General features: G+C 34.4%; 1 protein-coding gene across 1 annotated transcript in view; it reads left to right on the top strand.

Annotated features, from left to right (window-relative positions):
* Positions 1–26,750, top strand: part of RYR3 (ryanodine receptor 3) — a 305,744-nt gene that overhangs the window by 217,304 nt on the left and 61,690 nt on the right. The window contains exons 61-69 of the mRNA XM_087921834.1: positions 1,419–1,468; positions 3,197–3,257; positions 3,973–4,211; positions 4,883–4,964; positions 7,527–7,657; positions 10,164–10,484; positions 11,523–11,763; positions 14,885–14,972; positions 15,072–15,164. Of these exons, the coding sequence (XP_087777960.1) occupies positions 1,419–1,468; positions 3,197–3,257; positions 3,973–4,211; positions 4,883–4,964; positions 7,527–7,657; positions 10,164–10,484; positions 11,523–11,763; positions 14,885–14,972; positions 15,072–15,164 (1,306 nt within the window). The remainder of the gene's footprint in view (positions 1–1,418; positions 1,469–3,196; positions 3,258–3,972; positions 4,212–4,882; positions 4,965–7,526; positions 7,658–10,163; positions 10,485–11,522; positions 11,764–14,884; positions 14,973–15,071; positions 15,165–26,750) is intronic.

Raw genomic sequence — 26,750 nt, 5'->3', positions numbered from 1 at the left:
TGGCTGTGCCAAACGCTGCGGCATTGCTCTAAACGGCAAGCCCCTCCCCCGCCATTTTCCCCATTTCTCATGTTTAATATAGGCCTTAATTTGGGGGAGGGGCTTAATTTGATTTTATGCCTATAAAACATGCTGAGACTTCCTACTGGGGGAGGCCGTATTGTTGGAGAAACACAGTATAACCTTTTTCTTATGAAACTAGTTTTTATCCAAAACCACTTTTCAGCCAATTAGTAAGATTTATTTCAAAAACCTGGCATTAAAGATTACATTCCTAATAGCTCTCATATCTGACAATAAAGGGTTTTAACTTTGAGGAAGGTAGATAGTATGACATTTATTTAAAGATTATACTACTATGAGAAAAGCTAACAGAAGAATCTAATACATTCCTAAGTAATTCTACATTCTGTCATATTTAGGAATTGATTCTCCTATACTTTTGCCATAAACCATTCAGCCTTTAGGCAGTCTGGGGATAAGACTTCCTTCTAATACACAGAGAGCATCAGTACATTTAAAAAAAAATCAGTGGGTATTTATTTCACTGAGCTTTAAATCTCTTATTTATTTTCTTTCTTCATTTCTTAAGGTTTTTAATCTCTTTATTTTAAAACATAGCAGTTATCAATAAATTAAATTATTAGTGAAAATATTGGCACACAAATGGGGAATAAAATATTTTAGGCATTCAAATTACTAATACATCACAACCTTACTTGACTTTACTGAGCAGATACCTTTATCTTCTCTAAAGTATATATAAGATAAGGTGATTCTTCCTCTCAGTGGAGGTTTCAACAGGCTCCCAGGTAGACTTTTAAAGTAGATGACAAGTGTCAACTATTAAAGTGTGTTTTCCTCTCCTTGCTCCCACCCAAAATATTTTAATGAATAATTACCATAGGTGTTGGTGAATGTATACCAGCATTTTCACAATTAACATTGTCTGATTGCTGAAAAATAAAATAAATAAAATAGAATTTATCATTTCCCCTTAGTTTAAATTGTAATTGTATATAGCAGGGGTGTCAAATTCACAGCCCATCGGCCGGATGCATCAAGCACTGGTCACGCTCACCCACCCAGTATAGTGAAGGGGGGTCAAGTCACAATACATCATGTGACAAGAATGTGATGCCATGAGTTTGTCATCCCAGTATATAGCATTTCAGAAACTGTTTAACTTCAGAAACAGTTAACAAAGTAAATGTCACAGGAAATAGAGGTTTTTTTTTTAGAATAATGTTTACTTTTTTCTAGGTGTTGAAATATGTAGGCTTATTGTATTTCTAAAAACAGTTACAGCAACTGTTTTTCAAATTAAAAGGAGATATAGTTTTTGCTTAGTTGTTATCCATGCAAATACTTTCTGTGTCTGCTTCATCCTCTTTTATATTTTTTGTCATTTGTTTTAGCCTTTTCTGCAAACTTGCTGCTCTTGTTAGACATAGAATTTCACTGTTTGGTAAGTTAAAAAAGATTTTGCAGAAGTTTCAAAGTGCATGAAGTTTAGTTTGAGTTGCTTCTCAATTTGTGACAAAATGTCATTTTTTTCTATGTTGAAGCACCATATATCCACTTACCTTTGGAGGAGAATGCTGTACAATCTTCTAATGTTTATATATGCTGCCTTTAAAACATGTTTTATTTCCTAATTATTCTGTTATCAGCAATACGTCTCTTGCTGCTTAGACAAAGTACATTAGTGTACAGGGAAGCTATACGATTGAATTGTAAAATAGAAATTTGATTATAAACGCATTATTTCACTCCTTACATAAATCAATTTACTACATATATATTTTATCTGTGTTCTGTGTGGATAAAATATTTTTATGGATGTTAACAGTTTATGGATTATGTTAACAGCCCCAACTAAACTCTTATGTCATAGTCCACTCTTTCTGGACCTTCACATTATTTAAATCTGGTATTTAGGTCTCATTTAACAGGTTCTCTTAGTTCTGTCACTTTCACTTGTACTTATCCACCCAACTGCTGAAATGTCTTAGCAGAAACTAATTAAACTATATAGTAGCTCCATTGCCATTATTAAATTATGTGTTCTATTTAACATGTAAAGATTTGAAAGTTATTGCAGGCTAATCACAAAATACTTGTGACAAAATTAATGTAATCTTATGTTACTTCAGAAGTCAGTATTCCAGATGTTATGCAGCCATAGGCAGGTGTAGCAAATCTTATTAGGAAGGCTGTCACTCCATAAACTCTTCCCAAATAAAAAATTACAAATAAGTAAATATCAAAGCAAAGTATCAAAATTGAGTAAAATACCAATTCTTTTATGGGACCTTTTTTTTTTAAAAAAAAAAAGATGATTTATTCCATCCTGATGAAGTTTCAGGATGAAAAAGTACTCCATTTCAAGCAAATAGAGGAAAGGGAAGAAGTTGGGTGGCCCAGCTGAATGATGAATCACGAAAAAAGTAATATCTTAACTACAAACACTGTGATAAAGTATAAGTCCCAATCAGCTATTTTACATTGTTCTAGGAATAGGAAGCCATAGTATATTTTCAGCAAGGATTTGAGGTTATATGAATATAAATCTGAAGTAGAGGTTCATATTGAAGCTAAGGAAGATGTACTTTTGTAGTTCTTCTATGAATTTCAGGTAACTTGTAGCTATCCATGGCAGAAATAATTAGTGGAAAGGTTATGGGTTTATTGTTCAGAATAACTATGAAGTTCTAATACAAAACAAAATGACAAAATCCTGTTCAGAGGAGTCATGTCTCTATTGACATTTTAAATCACAGGTGAGTAGCCTGTAAATGACATGTGTCCTCCATAGATTCAATGTAGGCCCTCCACTAAACCCCTAGATTGCACTGCAAACATGCTGAGTTTATCATAGGAATTTTTTAAAAATGATTTTAACTAGTATAATTGGTAGAAAGGCTGCTACAAAGAAGTTGTTTATCCATACTTGAAACATAGAAATATTAATGGGGAAATTTTTACAAAAGGAAGCATTAATGTCTGATTAGTGTTTGCATGCTTAGGTGAAATAGTGAGAAAAGAAAGACAAGTTTCAACTTTCATTTTTAGAATAGGATAGCAGATTTCCCTACTATAAATACATTTGGTACACATTTTATTTAAAAATAATTTTCTTGTTGTAGGGAATTTTTAAAGAATAACAGTTGTTATTTCCTTCAATTTTGATTAGGTAGTGATGCTGCAACAATGGTTAGTTGCCTACATATCTTAGCTCAGACTCTAGATACAAGGTAAGTTTGATTATTTACTCCTGTTTTCCATTCCTACCAGTCAGTAGTAAAAGGAGGAGAAGCTGTGTTGGGCTGCTGCAGCAAGATAAAGTAAAATACAGTCTCAGAGCATGATAAAAGCTAACATATTTAGGTTAGGCTTTCATGGGCAAGAGTTCATTTCCATGGATCGTTACAGTGCACTGTTGTTAGATATTAAATTGCCATTAGGTTATTTATGTTTTACTGCCAGTAATGTAACTGAAGTATTTTTTTTCCAAGTTTTCTCTCTCCAATTTCTACCCACTGATATTTATATTTAAGAAGTGGAGAAAACCTGGGCTCTTTTTTCTTTCCACTATATTATGACAAAACTTCATATTCTACACATGTAGTCCTCGAATTACAACCTCAGTTGAGCCCAAAATTTCTGGTGTTAAATGAAACATTTGTTAAGTGAGTTTTATTCCATTTTATGACCTTTCTTGCCTCAGTTGTTAAGTGAATCACTGCAGTTGTTCAGTTAGTAATACAGCTGCTAAATAAATATGATTTTCCCATTGACTTTGCTTGTCAGAAGGTGCAAAAGATGACCACATGACCCCAGGACACTACGAAGTGTGAAAAACGGACATAAGTCACTTTTTTCAGTGCCATTGTAATTTTGAACAGTTATTAAATATTTAACCATACATATACTTGCTTTCTAAATGACATTGTCAAAATTATCTTGTAGAACGGTCATGAAATCTGGTTCAGAAATGGTTAAAGCAGGATTGCATGCCTTCTTTGAAAACGCTGCAGAAGATCTAGAGAAGACATCGGAAAACCTTAAACTTGGAAAATTTACCCACTCCCGAACTCAGATTAAAGGAGTCTCACAAAATATCAACTATACAACAGTGGCACTGCTGCCTATTTTAACATCCATTTTTGAACATGTCGCTCAGCATAATTTTGGTACTGATTTGCTTTGTAAGTCTTCTAATGTTTTAGCTTTTTATTTTTAGTCTAGAAAATTGTTGTAATAAAGGAGGCATGAATGTGATATTACTTATCCGAAAGTCTAAAATCTGTATAAAAATCAAATCCTGGATAAGGCTCAAATCTTCAAATAATTCCAAAATGATTGAATGGTGCTGATAAAATATGTTTTTCCTTTCCTCTCTCCCATGTAAGACTTTGGTTATTTACCCACGACTAAGCAGATTGGAGGCTAATATGACTCAACATTCAACAAGCATAAAGAGTTATCTCTTGTAAAATTTCATGTAAAGAAAAGAAATATAAATAAATATCTTGTTTAGAAATGGGAAAATATTCAATTGTTTTTGTTACCTTCTGTAATCATCCTTATATTACTGTATCTATCTACATGCTATGAACAAGCTAATTGCATTGTGGTTCATGACCCTCAAGGGAGAGGCTTTTATCCTGTAAAGGACCAATTTGAGTTGATTATTATTATTATTATTCATGCAGTCTGAAAGACATCCAGGGTGATTTTATAAAAACATAAAACTGATACATACTTCCTTGAGACTTATGGTCTCAAAAGGCAGAAAGAAAAAGAATTGTAAGGAGAAATGACTGAAACATCTGTATTAAGAGGAATACAATAACATTTCTTTCTTTTTTTCTTTCAGTAAATGATGTCCAAATTTCATGTTACAGAATTCTTTGTAGTCTGTATTCTCTTGGGACAGGAAAGAACATTTATGTTGAAAGGTATTTAATAAAAATAACTGGTTAAAAATGAACTTTTTTTGTATCAACAGCGAGACTGCTCCAAATATAATCAAAATATTGCACAATATTTTGAATTCAGGATATAGAAATTAATATTTAACTCTATTTTAATTCATTTTATTAGACTAAGACAACAGATGGGATTTTAAACTTTAGGTTCTAAACTCATTGCAATGATATTAGATTCAATATAATCGCCTACCTCCCAATCAACCTTAGGATGCTGAGAATGGCAAAATTTGTTGGCAGGATTACATAATTACATAGCCCTAAAACTTTAAGAGCTTTTTTGGTCTGTTATTTAAACATTAGACATTTGGGAGTAGGGGGAGAATCAGACAATTCTTTCTTCTGAAGTCTTTTTTTTTAATTTCTTGAAGCCAACTCTCACCAATCTGACTAGCAGCTGTCCCTCAGAATTGTTACTAAGGGTGTTCCTTTCCTGGCTAGCTACGGTAACACACCTTCTGCTTTCAATTATCCTAACTAAAACTTCTGTATCTTCATACTACTATTAGTTTCACTAATTTTCTATTGCACCAGATCACACTGTTACATTACTTAGGAATTCCCTGTTTTTTAATAACTTCAGTCAGGTCCTTCTGACCATGTATTCCCAGCAATATATGGCTTTACTAAAGCTAGTTTTAAGTAGACATTAAATTTACCAGTGCTATTTACCAGTTTATCCCTTATAAACAAGGATCTCCCTACATTATGTTATTTCCAGGATATGTGATGCCCGTTGCAAATCCCTATCCTAAAATCTAAACATTTTATTGCACATAACTATACTGAATAACCTTTATGGTTTGTCACATAGTCAGACAGATGTTCAGACTGGGTTTGGCATTTTTATTCACTGTCAAGTCCTTTCCAAGGATCTGGAATAAGCAGCTATTGATATTTTATGGTGTTAGATATATCATCGTAGGGTGTAAGCTGTTACAAATTGCCTTTTGCAATTGACCGATGGTGAATTTGTCAATGCTGATAGTGTTCAAGTGGTGCTCCAGGTATTTGGGGATTGCACCCAAGGTGCCTATTACTATTTACTATTACATCCAATAGAAATTGAAGAAAAAATAATTATTACTTTGGTAGTTAGTTCCCAAATGTGTAAATAATCTGCTCATAGATGTATAATTTATGGGTCTACTGCTATGTGTGATACCCAATTTTATGTACCCTTCAACTAATTTCCAAAGCTCACTGCATGCTATAATTTCAGACTCAGATAAGAACAACTTGATCTAACCTGCTATATGGAAAATAGGATGAAAGAAGAGGTGTTGTAAAGAGAAAATCTGAAAAAGAGAACTTGCAGAAAGTGAAAAGAGAAAAAAAGGCTAAACATCAGTATGCCCCTCTCATAACAGAAAAATTAAGTCTATATATGATATAGAACTTAGTAGTATTTTAAAATATTGGTTTTTACACTATGACCTGATCTTTGTTTAGAATTATCTGAAAAAAAAATATGTGTACAATTGCTTGAGTTACTTCAGTTAAAGAGCAATGCCATTTTCCCTCCTTGTGGGAAAAAGCTAGAAAGACCCAACAAGCTACACACACTAAAACTTTATATTTCTGTTAAGCTTCAGTAACTTATCATCACTAATGCCATGCATCAGGGGGAGCTTTAATGCTTTATCTATTTTCCAGCTCCAAATCATTCCCAAGTGGATTTTTAATCTCATAGAGTATAACATGCAAACTTATAAGACAAATTTTGCATTATAAATCCTAGATGTGGGGTGAAATTTGAAAGTGGATTTACAGACTATGCTAAGATGGAACATTAGTCTGAATCATAGCAATACAAAGCTATTCTTAATATTCGGAACAGAACGTGGGAGGAATGTTCCAGAGATGAGAGGAAATGTTATTTGTGAAATACTGAAAAGAATCATACAAATTTATTTTAGAAAGTTTATGAGATGGGCAGAACAGCTTGCTCAAATGGTATCAGCGATAAATTTCAAGTGGGAATTCACACGCAAACACACAAATGAACCCATGAAAAACAAATAGGTGAATCACTGGGGAAATAATGGTAAATCAACCCTGACTAAACCTCTTCCCATTTTCTGCACAAATATTTAACAATAAAAATAAACAATCAGCAGCTTTTAAATAATTTAGAGTTTATTCACTCTTTTCATAAGACTGTTATTTTAATCAAAGTAAATCAGTTATAAGTAAATCAATTAAAGCACAAGGGTACTTTAATATTTTAAAGTACAGAAAGGAGTATACCAAGCCCCCAATAATAATTTGGCCCATTAGAAAAGGGTATTACCTATACCTTATTTACAACAACAGAAACAACCAACAACAGTTCTTCTAAATATATTTTAAAATACTTATTGTTCCGAATTGCATTCTGAAGCACTATTTCATTTTGAAACATTTCTTATACAAAAGCTGAGGAAACATCAAATCAACTCCAATGTGATTTGGAGAAATAGGTTCATTTCTTAAAGATTTAAAATACTGAGAATAATTTTCTACATTAATAATGTTTTCTCTCGTTTGTAGGCAAAGACCAGCTCTTGGTGAGTGCTTAGCTTCTCTTGTAGCAGCAATTCCAGTAGCCTTCCTCGAACCTTCTCTCAATCTTTACAATCCCCTCTCTGTCTTCAACACAAAATCAGCCAGAGAGAAAGCGAGTGAGTACTTCAGAAAGTATAAAATTCTTTGTAATGAAGACACTGCATCGTTTTCTTTAAAAAATGTCTAAAATTCTTATAAAATTGTATTAATGCATCTTTTAGTTATACATGATAAAACTGCCTATAACAAGATTCCATTCCTTTTGGAATGAATAATATGAATTATATTTAACTGAATTCCCATTCTTATAATCTATTTAAATCTCATAGGCACAAATTAATGGTAGGAAGTTTTTTGTGTTTTTTTATAGGTACCTCATTTAAGTGTTTTCATTTCATGGTATAGTTATATTAATTCCATATTTATATAATCAGATTTCATAACAGTGGTGGGATTCAATTTTTTTTACTACCGGTTCTGTGGGCGTGGCTTGGTGGGCGTGGCAGGGAAATGATACTGTAAAATCTTCAGTCAGAGATGGTGTTTGCAGGTTCTCCGAACTACTCAAAATTTCCACTGCCGGTTCTTCAGAACTGGTCAGAACCTGTTGAATACCACCTCTGCTTCATAAGTAATGTAAAAGCCAGAGTAGAAATCTGTGATCCTGATCTCCTTTGATGTTTCAGAGGTGGGGGTGAATAAAGTTCACAACTATAGCCTTGAAGTAAGAGGGTCATAACATTTTCTACTTCTATCACAGCCTTGATTAGCATCATGCTTCCTAAAGTTGCTATTTGTCTCTCGGGAATTGAACATTCAAGTATCAGCACATTTCTTTCTATAAGCAAAATATCATCTTTAGGTGTAATTTGAAGGATTAAATATCCCACTGAGATGTAGACCCAGTCCTCTACTGTTACTAGATTTCATTTAATAAAAGTCAGGGTTGAATCAAGGCAGCACTTCAAAATAAATCCAAATCTGGAACGTAAAGCTATGAGGCAAATCAAAACCAGAATCAAACAACAAACCAGTCCAGGAACAATGTTTAAATCAGGAGGCAGGACTGAGGAGCGAGACAGATGTAAGAGTTAAAAACAAACAAAGTATATAGAAGACAGGAATAGATTCATCAATAATATTGGAAGAGTAAGCCATTGAGTTTTATTGTATGCATCTAATAGCAGCATAGAATCAGTCCATGGATAAAATGTCCTTAATGGAGACCTTGCTACTTGGAGTTCAGTGTTTCAACACATAGGGAGTGCCATATATGTTCAGCCCTAATTTGGAATTTTCATAGATCCAAAAATACCCCTCCCTAAAAAAGGACCATGTGAAGAAGATGCACATGGAAACTGCTATATATTAAAGATACTGACTCTATAAGATTCATTGGCAATGATACAGACATATTAATTTTGTTCCCTTTGGATTGCTTATAACAGTCACAGCTGTGAAATAAATGATTCTTATGGATTCAGGGACTGAGCATTTGTCTCAGTCTTTTTTTTTAACTATCAAGTTTGATTCTCTAAGCAAATGGCCCAGATTATCCCTGATTTTAATCATGGTAATGGGCATTTTAATGGTAATGGTAATAAGCAGGAGATATCAAACTTTGAATATTTTAAGTAGTTGAATATATTGCCATCCTTTTTAATAGCATTAGCACTTAGACTTATATACCACCCCATAGTGCTTTGCAACACTCTCTGAGCAATTTAACATGTCAGCATACTTCCCCCAACAATATTGCTCTTCATTTTATGGATGGAAGGCTGAGTCAACCTCAAGCCCATCAGGATTGAACTCCAGACTATGAGCAGAGTTAGCTGTGCAATAATGCATTCTAACCATTGTGCCATCAGGACTCAAAACAACTCCTGAAAATGCCATTTGTTAAATAATAATAATAACTCTTGAGAACAGGTAATAGTTGGCAAGTCATAACCTCACAATTTATAGTACATTTGTTGAAAGTTCAACTTTGGGGAGAGGATTATCGAAACAATAGAGGATACTTCTTTAGATTTTTTAAGAAATAATCCTCTGGATTAGTTTACTTCGCTTTTATAAGCAGGGGTATATTTAGATTACTTTTCAGAGAACATTCGTCTGTCTGGTCTTACTTTCATCTTAACAATGTAACACCTATTAAGTTGTTGTACTTTGCAGCATTGCGTTGCTTTCTCAGTATATCTCTGTCAGGAACAAAAATGCCATATATCATAATATGCTGCTGTATGTGGGAATGTTTTGCGGGGGTTAGGATCAACAATCAGTTCCTTTTTGTAGATCAAAGTGTTATTTTGTTAGCAGGAACTTTCTCCCTTAATTCCTGATGAGAACAAGGCTGCTGAGGTGAAATGAATGAAAAACTCGATATATAGCATAGAAGCAAAGTATCTAATGCGGTTAGACAGAAGTTAGATCTGTTGAATCATGTTTATTGCTGTGGATAGTCAGCTCAGAATCTCTTTCCAACTAAGAAGTAGGGGATAAAAAAATGCCTTTTTGTTCCATGTTATGATAGAAATGATATTAATTAAAATGTGCTTTAGCTTTTTCAAAAAAATAAATATGGTAGCCTACTTAAACATATTCTTATATGATATAAAGTTTTAGGCATGCCTGAGACAGTAGAAGAAATGTGTCCAGAAATCCCTCATTTGGTTGGCTTAATGAAAGAAATAAATAGCTTGGCTGAATCTGGAGCCAGGTATACTGAAATGCCGCATGTAATTGAAGTGATCTTGCCCATGCTGTGCAACTATCTGTCATACTGGTGGGAAAAAGGACCTGAAAATAATTCAGAGAGTGATGGATCTTGCTGCACAATGGTGACGTCCGAGCATCTTAGTATAATACTGGGGAACATTTTGAAAATCATCAACAATAATTTGGGAATAGATGAAGCAACTTGGATGAAAAGAATTGCAGGTACTTACTATAAAGTTACATTCTACATTTGTTGGTTATTCTAGTAATTATCCTAAATTTTGATGAAGATGTTTCCACAATGCCTGGTTCACATTTAACAAGTAAAAGACTATGAGTTCAGCATTTAATTAAACATCAGTGTTAAATATAGGCTTTCTTTCTAGTGGAAACTTTTAAGTGAAGCCAAAAAAAACTTTCCCTATTTAACAAAAATAAAAATATACAGTATATGATCTCTTTCCAGGAAGTAGTTAGATTTTAAACATTGATCAAGGCAATTGAAAGGATTACTAGAAATAAGTTCATCCATGTTCATCCATTAATATGTATTCTGTAAGAAAATATGCACATGAAAAGTGTAGCTAAATTCACTAGGCCTGCATCACTGAGTAGGTTCTAAGTATCTCATTTATTTAGAACTGACTCTTAAAATCTATAGAAAAAATTATTTCATTAGAAATTTTAAAGTGCTTTTAAAAACTTTATGGCATGCTTGGCTTCTATTTCATTTAAATACATTGTTGTAGAATGGGTATTATATATGCCTCCCAGATGTGATGCATTATGTTCTAAAAAATGTTCTTTTTTGTTGAAATTACAGCTTAGTGTAGATGTCACATCCAATCATGCGTTAAAAAATAATCCATGGTAAATTTTGGGGTACTTTGTTCTATATTTTATATTTAAGAAGCAACACGAATTTTCTATCATTTTAATTAAACAGCAGATTCCCATTACATTCAAACATAGAAAGTTCATTTTTAGTTAACAAACCAAAATCTGCAGTCACAGACTGACTGTTGATCAGACCACAAGTAGCATAACACACATTTTTTCAGATTGGGGATAATGGCAAATTGGCGTGAAATTACAGGTCATGCACAGAACAACAGTGTGATATTGTTATTAGTGAGTTAAGTCTTAAGACTCAAAGTTCAGTGCAGCAACAAACCAGTACTTGAATAAATTTGTATATATAATTCTTTTCAATGTGATATTTTCTATTAAAAATTATTTATATATATATTTTGCATATAGTGTATGCTCAGCCAATCATAAGTAAAGCCAGACCAGATCTGTTGAAAAGTCATTTTATTCCAACTTTGGAAAAGCTAAAGAAGAAAGCCATTAAAATAGTGATTGAAGAAGAACAACTAAAAGCAGACAATAAAACTGATACCCAAGAAGCAGAACTTCTCATTCTAGATGAATTTGCAGTTCTTTGTCGAGATCTTTATGCCTTTTATCCTATGTTGATCCGCTATGTAGACAACAACAGGTGGGAGAATTTTAAATATATTTATTTGCAAAAGTATTTGCAGTATTTCAGCATAACATAAATGTTCCCAAGATGGTTAACAAAATGAATAAGCATCAGTACAAATAGATTAAAAACAAAAATACCTAAAATAACTACCTTTTGTTTGACCAAATAGTAAGTTAGCTCTATCTATAAATGTCAGACCTGGCATTTAAAAGCTGACTTTCCTAGCTTTTAAATACCACCACATACTTTTTGTGATGAAAACACAAAATTAAAATCTAATAATGTTTTGGTTCCTGCATGACACCTAGGTAGATTTTAAGTAATTTTTTAGTTTTTAAAGATCAGGGCAGGAGGGCTGGGATAACTTCCGGAGGAGCCAGTGGATGCCAGGATGCCCTAAAGAGAATGTTCCAAACAGAAATCATTAATGAAAATGCTATATCTCTTGATTGCCAACAATAGCACTCTAGAAATCTACAAGTGAAAATAAATAGGGAAGATACAGAAGGTCCATATTGGCTTTTGGTTCAAGTAATGCTGGCTTGAAAACCAAAATTTGGAATCTACCTTCTAAAATTATGACTCAGTGAGGTTTTTCAGTGTAGATTAACATATGATCTCAAGATCTTGTTAATAATCTAGGTATTATGTATCAGACTATCTTCAGTGAAAGCCCCACATAAAACACACAGCAATATTACAAAATCTGAATGTTGCAAGCACTGTGTCCTGTTCAGTGAAGGATACAAAAAAAAACATACAAACCTGTTCTGTCTCACCTTTCTTCTTTTCTCAAAAGATGAAAGAATACAAACTCACACAAACACAGGCAGGCTGGCTGGCTCGGACTTCACAGAGTTAATTCTTTGGAACTGATAATGTCCTTGGCATTCCAACATGCTCTGCCTGCCAAGTCCGAACTGATAACAAGTAAAAAGCTACTTACAGAAAATTACAAGGCAGACCACAACAATCATTCACAAAGAAAACCTGAAGTAAGATCAAACTTTGTCCTGTACAAAGTTCCAGCCGACAACACACCCACTTTTATCCCCTGTGGGGTGTGGCTCAATGACTTAGCTCACTCTCTGACCCTCCCACGCCTCCTACATTGCTGCTCACGTTTCTCCCTACGACGCTGCCTAGGATCAAGCCAACATTCTTCCTCTTGACTCCCTGTCAGGGGCTGCTCTGATATGCCTTCCTCCTGATTAATCTCAGGCTGTTCCTCTCGGTTGTCTGATGAAACCCGAGGCATTATCAGGGAGGAAGGCATTGTCAGAGAGGAAGGTCCTGGGGAGGAAGGCATTCTCAGTTCCTCCTCCTCATCTTCTAAGTCCCCTTCCTCTAGCAGCACAGGCTTGGGAATCGGAACCACAACACAAACCAAAATCATAATGGATGGTAAACAGCAAGGATAGTTGAAATCCACTCTGAAAGTAATACTGTACAATCAAATGAGTAATGGGTGTTATTGGGGCACTCATGCAAATAAAGGAAATATACTGCTGACCTGCCATTATTCCCTTGCTACTCATGTTTCAAGGCATATTCTGGCCAACCTGCAAAAACATCCTTGATACCTATGTTCACCATACATGTATGTATTTTTAACAATATCCAAATCAATAGCTATCACATATCATTATTTATTTATTAATCAGTACATAGCCATTCATCTCAGTGAAGATAAAGATAGATGTATAGAATTCATTCAGTTTGTCTCTAATATTCATTTTTTCCAGGAGCATCATTTCACTCCTTTGTCATCTGATGGTTGGGCCACTTTCCTGGCTGTATTATTTGCTTCAAATGTATTTATAGAATTCACCAGTTTCCCTTAGTGGTTAATTGTTATTGTTTTTTTACACATTTATATGATTGCCCAACTCAAGCACTGTGACCCTCATTGGCTTACAGCATTAAAAAAAATCACAAAATAAAATCCACAAAACCCTACCCACCCCATCCCCTTGATGATTTGTTGCTGTTGGCCATGTATTCCTTGAAATGTTTTTCTGTTCATTATTAATATTTGAGGAATTAAAATATATTCTGGAAAACATTCCTTTAAAATATACAGTTTATCAAACATTTTGCCTTACATACAAATTATGTGCTTGCTTGCTGCAATAATGTTGAAAATTCATATGATGTGTAAATAATAGATTCTCCTTATCTTGGATCAATCATCAAGGGAAAAAAAAAGTCAAGGTCATTCACAAGAAATGAGCCAGGGTCACTTCATGGACCAACAACCAGTGTTAACTAATCCTGATAAGTGGAAAGTTTGATAGTGTTGACACCTGACACAACAAAGAATAGAGTGCTTTCTTGAGAAAAATCAATAACGAATAGGACAAAGGGAGCATTGTTGTCCTCAAGCTTCACTAAATTTAGGATAGTCAGAAAAAGAAACATTTGAATGACTGCCTTCATATCAACTCAGATGGATGTCAAGCCAACGAAACATTCAGAATAGTAAGGATGCTTGAGATTTTACTGAAGATGTATAAAAAGCTTTTAATAATCTGTGTTTTAGCTTTTCAAAGCAGTTTGTTGCAACTTTTACCATTTAGAGATTTATTATTGTAAAAGTGATTGAAATTATTTAAAATATTGATAATATTGTGGTTTATTAAAATATAAAATCATGTTTTTCTAATCCTTGTGGCCCAAGGCAATTCCTACAAATTCTTTGCTAACATGAACATTCTTATATTTAAACATAAGCTTTTTCTAATATTGTAGTGTTAGAGAGGATATATAATTCTTGAAAAGAATAAAAAGAAAAAGACTATGGATTCTAAACTGTGGAAATGTATTAAGGTTTTAAGTTGCTAAAAAAAGGAATATTGATTGATTTTGCTGTCGTGATTGACAGATATCCTTCTACGCTTACTTAGAACTAAGTTCCGTTCTTAAGCTCAATGGGATTTACTTTTGTGGAGATGTGGATTGAATTGCACTATTATTGCATCCGGCCAGTAAAAGGAATAGCATAGTGAACAATTCTCCTATACACACTGATAATTTGATACATGGTACCAGAAACAAAGTGCTCAAATTAAAATTAAAAAGTGATGATCCCATGGACTTCAGTCTAATAAACGTATGTTGCTTCTCTTTTAAGATCCAACTGGCTTAAAAAACCAGAGGCTGATTCTGATGAACTTTTCCGAATGGTGGCAGAAGTTTTCATCCTGTGGTGTAAATCACATGTAAGATAGTATTTCACATGCTAGTTTTACAATTGTGAAAACATGTTGATATGTATGTAAAATAAGTGCTCAAATGACATATTTATCATTTTTTTCCAGAATTTTAAGAGAGAAGAACAAAATTTTGTGATTCAGAATGAAATTAACAATTTGGCATTTTTGACAGGTGACAATAAGAGCAAGATATCAAAAGTAAGTAAAAAGTATTTAGTATTAAAACATTTTTTGTTGTAACAATTGAGTTAAACATAAGAATCTGTTTTTTGCTGAGGTTGAGTAGTTAAAGTGGAAATCAATTATAATCATTCAATAACATTACGTAAAAAGGCAATATAAACCATTTTTAAATTTTGAAATATAATTTCCTTGATAGAAACATACTTCTATATAGAAATATACCTGTAGAAATTTGTATTAAGGGGGTTTGATTTTGTTCTTTTTGCTGCACTGACACAAGATGAACCTAGCACATCTGTTTAATCAGAAGTCTATTTGTGTATGCATGCATGTGTGTGTATAAAAGAAAGCTTGCATCTCAATAGCTTCAGGTCCATGAGGGCAAATCTATGGCACTCATGCTGGAAGTGGCACACAGAGCCATTTTTGCCAGCATGCAAGCCATTCCCTGGAATAGATCCACTGCGCATGCATGCGCACCTCCCACCAGCCAGCTGATTATCAGGTATATGCTGCGCATGCACGGGGGGCGGGTATGCACGGGAGATGCGTTTGCATGCACAGGGGTTGAGTGTGCATGTGCAGGGGATGGGGGATGCACAGGCATTGCATTATGGGTGCAGGCACACATGCGAGCTCACGCACACATTTTCATCATGCGATGATGAAAAGGTTAGCCATCACTGCTCTAGGGAATAGCAGAATTACTAGAACAGATCCATTTTATCTATAAAACTGAAGTGAGATGCACATACTATAGACGAGCGATTCTTAAATATTTTTGAAACTAGTGTATTTTTATAAACAAAAGAGAAAATATTAAAAACCCTTTCTTTATTAAATGTATTAAATTTGAGAATTACCATTTAGGAAAAGCAAAACCCATTCTTACCGAGATAATCCATGGAATTGGGGCAAGAAGAGGATTAAATGCATAATTTGTAAATTCTTGGTAAAAGGCTATTTAGAATTGCTTAGTTACCACTAAAACAGGAGTCCGTGGACTGGTACCAGTCCTCAGCATGTCAGAAACTGGGCCACACAAAAAACCAAAGCCCGATTCATGGGATGCAGGCACCACATGAAACTATGCCCCCTCCAATCCACAGAAAAACCTTTCTCCATTGAACTGGTCCTTGGTGCCCAAAAAGAATGGGGGCTACTGCACTAAAATACACTAAAATGTTTATGTGGCCTCTGTTTGAAAATCTCCAGCAAGCAGAAACCTACCCATTTATGTTCTATTCTTTGACAGCTCAAACAGCCAAGAAGTTCCCCGTGCTATCTTGCTTGAATTTACTTCCTTGTTCTTTTGATTCATGGTACTCAGTGGTGGGATTCAAATGTTTTTACTACCGGTTCTGTGGGTGTGGCTTGGTGGACATGGCAGGCGAACGATACTGTAAAATCTCCAGTCAGAGGTGCTATTTGCCAGTTCTCCAAACTACTCAAAATTTCCTCTACCAGTTCCCCAGAACTGGTCAGAACCTGCTGAATACTACCGCTGATGGTACTGGTTTCAACCTCAGACAAATTAGGCATTCAGACAAATCAGCCATCAACAGACACATTGAAATAAACTATATTTACATACAATTCAAAAGAGCCCAGAGAGCACCAAGACCTCAAGAGTTCATGCCTGAGCTACATATATTCTCTTTTATATTACTGGGTTTTTTTTTCCTATACTCCTATGTAATTTTGGGACCTATGCCTTATATTAATGCTACTTCTATGTTGCTATTATAATGCCTGTTTTTGCTATTAACTTATTCCTATCCCAATGTCCTAAGACTATTGTTTCATTATTTTGGTTTTTTTTATCTTCAAAATCTATCTCCTGTGGTATTTCTATATTGCTATATTACATCTCTATATCTCTTTAGTGTTATATCTCTATATTTTCTATTCTACTAGTAGCCTCTTTTCTAATCCAAACTATCTGACTTTTATCTTTGGCTTTTTTCCCCTTTCATTCTGTTTTGTCTGTCAAAGGCCAGCAAAAGCTCTTCAGCATTTTTTGTCCCATGTGTTACTTTACGTTTTCTCTCAATAGTGAATGTGCCAGTGGGAAAAGGTCAAAGATTTCCCTCTTTCAGACCGGAAGATTGTTTGCTTCCATTCAAAACCTGAGGCTAGAGGGAATTGAGAACAATTTTCACACCCCACTTTCCCAGCTGCTAGCACCACTAATGGTCTCAACTCAGCAGGACTGTGGCTTTGCTACTGTACTTGGGCTTCAACCTTTCCAGTAACCTCTACTAGATCCAATCAGCATTTTATACAGTCATGAAAAGCTTTACTTTTCCATTTTTTTTCTCCTGAGTTTTCCATTTTTTAGTTTAGCTTTCCATTTTTTTCCTCCCAGGTTCTGTTGTTAGTCCACCTGTCTGTCCAACTACCTTTAATGTGGTTATATAGCAAAATGCTCACTCTGTCATCTCCCCTACCACATCAGTGATTGAATAGTAAACTGTGCTGTCCCACCGCTGGAGGAAGAGCTGAAAAGGGAAGGGAAGGGAAGGAATGAGAACAGGTGCTCTTCTATCCATTCAATGCTTCTTTACATACCAGGAGAAAGCGAATGCAATGATGAGCTGAGTAAAAGGAGATTGCTATTGGAGGGGTGGAGACATAGAGATGAAATGAGAATGGAGAAGCTGTAATTAGCCATCCAGCAGTCTGAACACCTCAAAAGAGCCAGGCAAATTTGACCTGGAAAAGAAGATTGGAGTAGAGGAGTAGTTTGGTTTTCCTCAATTCTGTCTTATGCAAAGTAAATTATGCAAAATGACAGCTGCTGTGCCAGAGAAAGGAAGAGTGGAAAGCAGCCCCTTGAAATCCATGAGGGGCTGCAACAAAAAAAAGAGAGATGGCAAAAAGATTCCTGCATTTATCTAAAGGGGAATTCCCACAGAGGGCAGAAAGACAAGAATGGTTGTTGCAGCAACATAAAACAGAAAGGTAATTTTATGAATAACCAACCTGGCCAGGATCACTACAGATTTAAAAAGTGAAGAACCTAACTAGCTTCACTAAACCACAAGCTTAGAAAATCACAAGCTAGCTCAGTTGGCTCTAAATGAGGCAAGGTCTCCAGCCCTACAACATATCATAAATTACAAATAGTAGAGCCACAAAACAGAGCTTCTCCACTTGAACATGACTCAGCAATGTAATCAAGCTGGCAGTCAGTCTATAAAAAGGGGACATCTGTCCAACAAGCAATTTTTAGCAAGTAACATGTGTAATTTTAATGTTTTAATCTTTCAATAATTTTTCTACCTCTTTTATGACTTGTAAGCTGCCCAGAGTCATCTTATAGGAAGATGGGGGCTTAAAAATGTAATATATAACATTCTACCCTCCTTCCTGAAATTCCCTGTTCTCTTTGCAATTACCAGGCTGAACTATGAACTGGAGACTAAGTATTATTGGATCCTTCTTGATCTTGTGATTTGTCTGTTTGGACGTTTTTGGGAAAGTAAAATCTTGCCGCTATGTTCTTCCTGTTTATTTAAAGCAGAAGTTTAATATACAATATGCATTTGTGTTATTTCCCTTGATAATGTATGACTGCAACAAATGCTTTGTTTTCATGCCAGAAATTGTCTTTATGCAGTTGTCTTTATGCACTTAAAGGAAGAAAGGAAGAAGAAAAACTAGGAAAGTAATAAAAGTCTAAGAATTTAATTGCAAAGCAATAAGAGGCAAGAATACTTGAAACAAGATAAGCTAATGTGATCCAAGAGGTATTAGAATGATAAAAGTGAATTTTGGGAAGAAAAAGATGCTAAGTACAAAAGTAATTTCAACGTAAAGACTGAAGTTTAACAATAGATAATTGATATAGCTTTTTTTCTGTAGTAACACAAGTTCTGCTTGATTACCATGACGGCGCAGTGGTTAGAATGCAGTATTGCAGACTAATTCTGCCAATTGCCAGCAGTTCAGCAATTCTAGTCTCAACAAGTCAAAGTTGACTCAGCCTTCCATCCTTCCGAGTTGGTAAAATTAAGAGCCAGATTGTTGGGGGCAATATGCTGACTCCATAAACTACTTAGATAAGGTTGTAAAGCACTGTGAAGTGGTATATAAGTCTAATGCTATTGTTATTGCTACCATCTTTATGGAAAACATGAACCTATGACAAAACTCTTCAAAAAAAGATGCAACAAATAAATTGCAATATTTTATTTATGTATCATTATTGATAAATTTGAACAGCAAAAGAAACAGCAGTCAGGAAATATACCACAGACTAACTCAAGTAGCAATGAAGGCCTTGGAAAGATATTTGGATGCCAGGATATGTCTATACCTATAAGGATAAGAATTACACAGCTAATGATTTTCCTTGTGACCTTGCATATAAGTAAAAGTTGGATTTTGTAGAAATGGGGTGAAAAGAGCATTGGTATTTTTGAACTTTTCTGTTGGAGAAGATCCCTGAGAATACCCTGGATAGCCAATAAAACAAGCAAATGGATCATCAAACAAATCAGCTCAAGAGTTCATGCTTTGCACACATTATGCAAAGACCCAGCTTTATGGAGAAGCCCATAATCTGGGAAAGATGGAAGGAAAGAAATCTAAAGTCTGACCAGAAACCAAGTAAATGGGCTTAGCCCTAGAAGTGATGTGTGTGTGGTTGAGAACAGATCCCCCTGGGAAAAGAATCTGTATAACAACCAAGGATTGACAGTAACTTCATGGCCCATAATCAAAATCAATTTGATTAACTGTCTCATTCTGAGCCCAGAAGGTAGATGATAGATAGATAGATAGATAGATAGATAGATAGATAGATAGATAGATAGATAGATAGACTTTATTGTCATTTTGAATGTACACTAATCACCTACATTAAAATGAAATTTTGTTGCACACAGCTCTCAAAGGGCCACTACCTCCAATATACACTACATAAACATGACTAACTAACTAACTAACTAACTAAATAAATAAATAAATACAAAATTATGCATATATATTATATTACACAGAGAAGCAACACAGTCTAGTCTGGATGTATACATGTACTGAAGGGATTTCAAAGCATTCAAGCTGTCATGATTTCTACAAAGCTGCAGCCAACTGCTTGGTAAATAGAACCTGAGTGTCTGCATGTGTGAGTAACGAACATCTGCTTTACTCTGCTGGCAGTCCCAGAAAGAAGTATTGTTTACTTGCACATTCAGACTATCAGGGGGTTTGAAGCAGCTTTGTTGAGTTTTCTAAAAAAAACAAACCTTGCTGTTTTAATGCTGCAAGCAGATGTGCGTTGCTTAAGGCTAACATGCTTCGTAAAATATACCTGGGAAACCCTAACTGTTTATTCATTAGGCAAATAAAAATACAGCAAAATAGAATAGAATAGAATAGAATAGAATAGAATAGAATAGAATAGAATAGAATAGAATAGAATTCTTTATTGGACAAGTGTGATTGGACACACAAGGAATTTGTCTTGGTGCAAATGCAGTATACATGAAAGAAAAGATACATTTGAAAAGAGTCAAGAATCATAAGTTACAACACTTAATAATAGTCATAGGGTAAAATGAGCAATCAAATCATACTAGGAAACAGTCAATATAGATCGTAAGGATACAAGTGACAAAGTTACAGTCATACAGTTACAAGTGGGAGGGGATGGGTGATAAGGAGTGATGAGAAGGTTAATAGTAATAGTAGAGCAGACTTTGTAAATAGTTGGACAGTGTTGAGGGAATTATTTGTTTAGCAGAGTGATAGCATTTGGGAAAAAACTGTTCTTGTGTCTAGTTTGTGTTTGTGTGTGTGTGTGTGTGTGTGTGTGTGTGTGTGTGTAATAGATGCAGCATGTAGCATGGTATGATATACTTTGTTATTACACACAAAAAGTAAGTCTAATAACTTTTGTCACTCATTATATTAGAAAACATACTGATAGATCATAATGCTTTTTTTAAAACAAATAATAGCATAGTTTATTGATCTTTGTTAAACTAAATTTACTTACAACTGAGCAAGATCTTTTAACTTTTCTTTCCTGATAATATGGCAGCAGATTGCTCCGAGGGGAATGGTAAGTTAGAGAACATTTAGTTTGGCAAAGACAGTTTACTTGGTAATACTAAAATAACAGATTTTTTTTTGTTAAATTAATTAATGAAATGCAACATTCATTCTTTTAATCTGTTTTTTTTTAACTTTGTGTGGGTGTTTTCATAAAGGACACATACAGCTATTTTTAAAATTATAGTTTATGTCGCATCCCTTTCTAAACATAATGCAGCATCTGTTTATAAATGTATTACATTCAGGTCATATTTTTAAAATTAAAACAGTATTTGCCTTATAGGTATTTAAAATTATTCATATGCTTCTGACTTAATCAAAGGAACTCAGTGAAAGAAGAAAGTCAAAATGTTCAGAATCAAGTCTTATTTATGTGGAAATGACTGATACAGAACATTTCATTAATGTTAGCATGCAAAAGCAGAGTGAATGTACATCACAGTTGAATCATCATGTAGAAAAGATCAAACCTTAGGCTTTTTTCTTTTTCACATAATTCAGTTTGTCAGGTTTTTGTTTTTAAAAGCCAAAGATCCCTATCTAAAAAGTAGCTATATCTAAAAATTAAGGGCTTAAAACTAGATTTTTCTTGAAATGACAAAACTTGCCAATGCTTCAGATGCTTGGGTAAACAGTACATATGGAAGGCTACAATGGCACACAAATGAATAGCTGTTTTATCTGTGAAAATATTTTCTTGGCAGTGCTGGGTGAAATCTGACACAAATGGTAGCTGGGGGAGAAAATCACTCTTAAGGAAAGTATGACATTGAGTTTGGCTCTTCTGATAACAGAAACAAGGAAATCTGTTGCGATGGGGGAGGCCAGATAGCAGGCGCAGTTTCATGATCAAAGCCCTATCTCTTTGTATTTGCCTAGATCAAGGCTGTCAAAATCCCTGCCCGTGGGTTGGATGCATCACATGCTGGCCACGCCCATGCCTGGTTTAATGAAGGGGAATAAAGTCCCAATACATCACCTGACGATGCTGTAATGACACCCCTAGCCTAGATGTTGCACAAGGAGGCAGGGCTTCAGTTGCAAGATCTATTCATCCTCAAGCAGGCATCTCTGAACAAAAGCAAAATTATATGCAAAATTATATACATTGTTTTCTTTTTTCATTTACACAATTGATAATGGGTGGGAAGTTGGAGTTTTACTTATTTTACTTAAATTATCAAATGGGCACTTTCACCTATTCCTGTCACAGAATTTTGGTTGAATTCAGTCCTTGACATTGCTGCCTAGATTCCATGGATGGTGGCTTGGTTCAATGTAAAACATTGTTCCTTCAGGGATGAAGTCTAAATATAAAGTGATTGCCTGTTAAAATATTTATAAAATATATATTGTAGATAAGATTATTTCTCTTTTGCTTTTTAAAGATATGGGTTCACTATTTCAAATGGGTATCTTTTACCTGTTGGACTTGTATACCACCTTTCCTCCAGGAACATAAGCCATAATGCCAATTTTCCCTACAACAGTCCTCTGAGATAGATCGGACTGAGAAAGAGTCATTGGCCCAGACTAAGCTAGTGAACTTCCAATCTTGTGAGTGGCACAATAAAGATATTGATGGTTGGAAGGATTAATAATCTCCAATATATTCTTTATTATGAGAATTACCCTTTAGTAAGATCAATACAAATACATTTGTTTACTTGTATATTTTCTTATACCATTGTTTAAGAAAACATGTAACTGTGTTTTGGTTTCATGAATGAATGATTATTTACTTACTTATTATTTTTTATAATTATACCTGACTATGATCCCATAGGATACTTGGTGGTTTATACATGTGCCATATTTTACAATGCATATGTATATAATTACATTTGGGTATAGGCTCCATGAATAGATTTACTTTTAACTGGCTTTACTCTCAAACAAAACCATTAAATTTTCTGGGCTTATTTCTAAGAAGTTGACTGCACTGTTAGTTGCTTTGCTGACATATAAAATCTTATTTCTGAGTAAATGGCAAAATGTCCACCTTTTCATCATCCTTATTTACTTTCTTTGTTATTGTTTTCTTTCTTTCATACAGGCCATGCAAGTAAAGGTACAGGTCTAATAACTGTATATAATATGTATATATGTTTTAGTTTTAGAAATGACCAAGGTCTCAACATTCTTTCCATTCATCATAGCAGTGGCGTCACAAAGGGAAGATGCATGTCCTGCCTAATATAAACCCTATTGAAAACTTAGGCAGATTTTGTCTGTTTTCATTCTCCAGTATAAAAACGGGGTACAGACTTCACAAGTAGGAAAGTAGTCCAATAATATATCTCTTCTGTCTCTGTCACCTTCTTCATGTTATATAACTGATTTTACTTAAGTATCTTAATTCCTCAACAGAGCAATAGATGAACAGGAAATTTTACTACTGAAAACAAAATAATACTAAAATAATATGGTGGTCATTAAAGCTATTGACTATTATTATAATTAGAGGTTTTTTTTAATGAGACCTTCATATTGACCTTAGTTTTTCTCACTCAAGACATACTGAAATATAACATGGGGGTATATTAAACCACTTGTACAGCTATGTACCAAGGCTGTTTAAAATCCTTTTCTTGAAATGTAAGTTCAACCGATAGCATCATACAAAAAATATGCAATTCACTGGTTGTAAGACAATTATGAGATGATTCAATTGGGATAAAAATAGAGTTAAAGAATTAGAAGGTAATCTTTAATACGATTGCTTGCTTTATAAGTCAGTGTCTCCATGGTTACAAAAGTGCAGGATTTTTAAAAAATATAAATTCATTTAAATACACATGAAGGAACAGCATCTGTGCAGAAATAGACATTTGTTTTTTTAAATAATCTCTATTTCATTATCTGCATAGTTTCAAGAGCAGTATTAATGCTGGATGGGAAGTAGAGACTGCATTTAATTGTCTAACCACTACTAGAATGGACATCAGTGGCAGAACCATCCCAGAATCCATTAAATTCCCTCCTCCATTCACTTCAGATCTCCTCCAGAGAACTGAGAAACTATTGTATCAGATTTGGGAAAAGGAAATATGGATGAGGCAAAAATGAATGCATTTCTTGCTGTACAAGAAACCATATTGTACCTTATACCATATTGGAAAGTTATCCATTGTTAATCTCCAGAAGAGAATTAATGATGTGATAATGACTTAAAAATTAATTCTATTAGACCCTAACCTATGGCTTTCATGCCCACAATAAATTACCAGCCTTCCACAAATTCACTGCAGTTCAAGAATTTTAAACTCAGCAATCTTTAGGACAGGAAGAAAAATATTGATAAATCACATTAGTGCTTTTGGCTGACAGAAGTACATGTATTTCTTTTGGTACACCCATGTTATGCCTATCAGTATTTATGTGTTTCTTATAATATTTGCAAAGCTATTCAGAACACTTAGTATTTTAACAATATATAACCAAATGAATTATATACATGCATGAATTACATGTCTGAGGCATGTATACTGAAAACTTCCTTTGAACATACTGATTTCTGTGGGAACAAACATATTAGGTAATGTGCCAATAGGCACCATCAATATGTGGTTATTGGTAGCATAATTGTAATTCTGACAGTGTGTAAAGTTGCTCTTAAAAAATAGGAGACCAAAAGATAAATGGCTTCAGCTATTCCTCAGCCACTAACTCTGCTTTCTTTTTTCTGAATAAATAAAAACACTTCCAAAGAAATACATTATACATTATAGGATCTAGAAATTCTCTTGAGGTTTTTTTTAGCTAGACCAGGTGGGCGTATCTCTCACTAAAACAAGCATGGAGCTTTCTTGGCTCCTTACTTTCATCTTCCAACTTCAAGATTGCCTCAATTTAGTTATTTACTCAGGTGAGGAGTTCACCCAAGGAGAAGTTATACCCTCCCAACCAAATCTTAATTTGGGTAATGGAGCTACTACCAGAAATGGGTAGGGCTCAATAGGAAATTCCCCTTCTCCAAAACTTAGCTTTTAAGTAAGTGTCTTTACTTTTTTCTTTTTAACTAGAATTACCAGGAAAAAGATTTTGGAGCATGTGGTGCTATTTCAAAACCCAACACTAGGATCGCAAAGATTAAAGGATTTTTAATTCAATAAAAGGAACAAAGTAAGGACCCGGGGAAATGAGTTAGCTGCATTAATTTCCATGAGGCTGACATTTTATGCTAAATATATTAATCATTAATATACTAAGGAAATAAAGAGAAAGAAGGTCATAGAATGGGAGCAAAAATAAAGCAATATAATTGAGTAAAACTGCACTGAAAACAAATAAAAGATCCTTGATATATCTTCATATACTTTCCCTGAAAACTTTACTGTTTCCAATTTCCTAAAAGTTTTCAGGATAGAGTTCAAGGCCAATTAGAGAAAAGTTGTCCTTACTCTTAGGAAGCCCGGGCACAGAAACTTCCAATTCTCTCACTTGTGGAGTAGGTAATAGTCCTAATCTATGTGTAGAATTGCCAGCTAGCCTGCTGAGCGATACGCCTTCTGTAATGGGCTATCAGCCTTGTGAAAATATAGATCATATTTAGGAGTATGGCTTTGCATCATGTTATATTTCTATCTTTTTAAAACAAGAAGACACACAGTAAAATAAATTACGTGGGCCAGGGAGTCTGACAGGCATCAAAGAAGGTGCAAGTAAGCACATTGGTATCCATGAGCTGACCCAGGTTTAATGGAGTAAACCAGATCAACGTCTATAAGCTTATTTGTGTCTTGGGGCCTCTTGCACATGCCACAAAAAACTAATAACCAAGAGACATCAGCAGCTACAATAGCAATAGCAACCCATTTGAGAAATCTTCACTCAATCTGAAAAAAAAGCACAAATCACCTGAGTGCTTCAGCAATCATTTCCAAGTTGGCATTTATTGTTTCAAAATCTTCTACTGAATTGAAGGAAAGAGATACTATTTGAATTAAAAATATGTCTTCCCAGTATTCTGTATGTATTTTAGAGTACCTTAAATATAATATAAACATGGCTTCATAAGGGGATGAATAGGTGTAGATAGATTCAGTACCTCTTCACCCACACCCACATATATCTCATCTCTTATATTTCATCTACATTAAATTTGTTCTTTCCCCTTTCTGTTTTTGTTTTAACACACACAGAGTACCACTACATTCAACTTATTTTTATGTTTCCCCTGATGCATTCAACTCTTCCTTTCATCTAATAAAGTTTGCAAAACAGCCATTTTCTCATATGTTGATACTTTTTCATTCCTTGTAATGGAACATCTGTTTTCTTTCAATAATTTATACGTTTAAATTTTCCCCATAGAATAACAGAGTTGAAAGGGACCTCAAGCAGGAGATTCTATTCCAAATATTAGCCTCTACCTAGGACTGAACTCAGTCTCCTTATTGTGAGACAAGAGCTCCACCTCTAGGCTACCAGAGCAGCCCTTCCTATGTTTAGTCAATATTTATCAATTTATTTTATTTGATCTAGATTTCTGCTATTTATGCTTTGTGTGTAATTCTTCACACCATTTTTCCAGAT

Source organism: Pseudonaja textilis, chromosome 1, assembly GCF_049901715.1.
Source record: "Pseudonaja textilis isolate UNSWEBS1 chromosome 1, rPseTex1.2, whole genome shotgun sequence".
In the NCBI taxonomy this organism is placed as follows: domain Eukaryota; kingdom Metazoa; phylum Chordata; class Lepidosauria; order Squamata; family Elapidae; genus Pseudonaja; species Pseudonaja textilis.
Note: the sequence above shows the minus strand (reverse complement) of the source record. Positions and strands in the feature narration are given on the sequence as shown.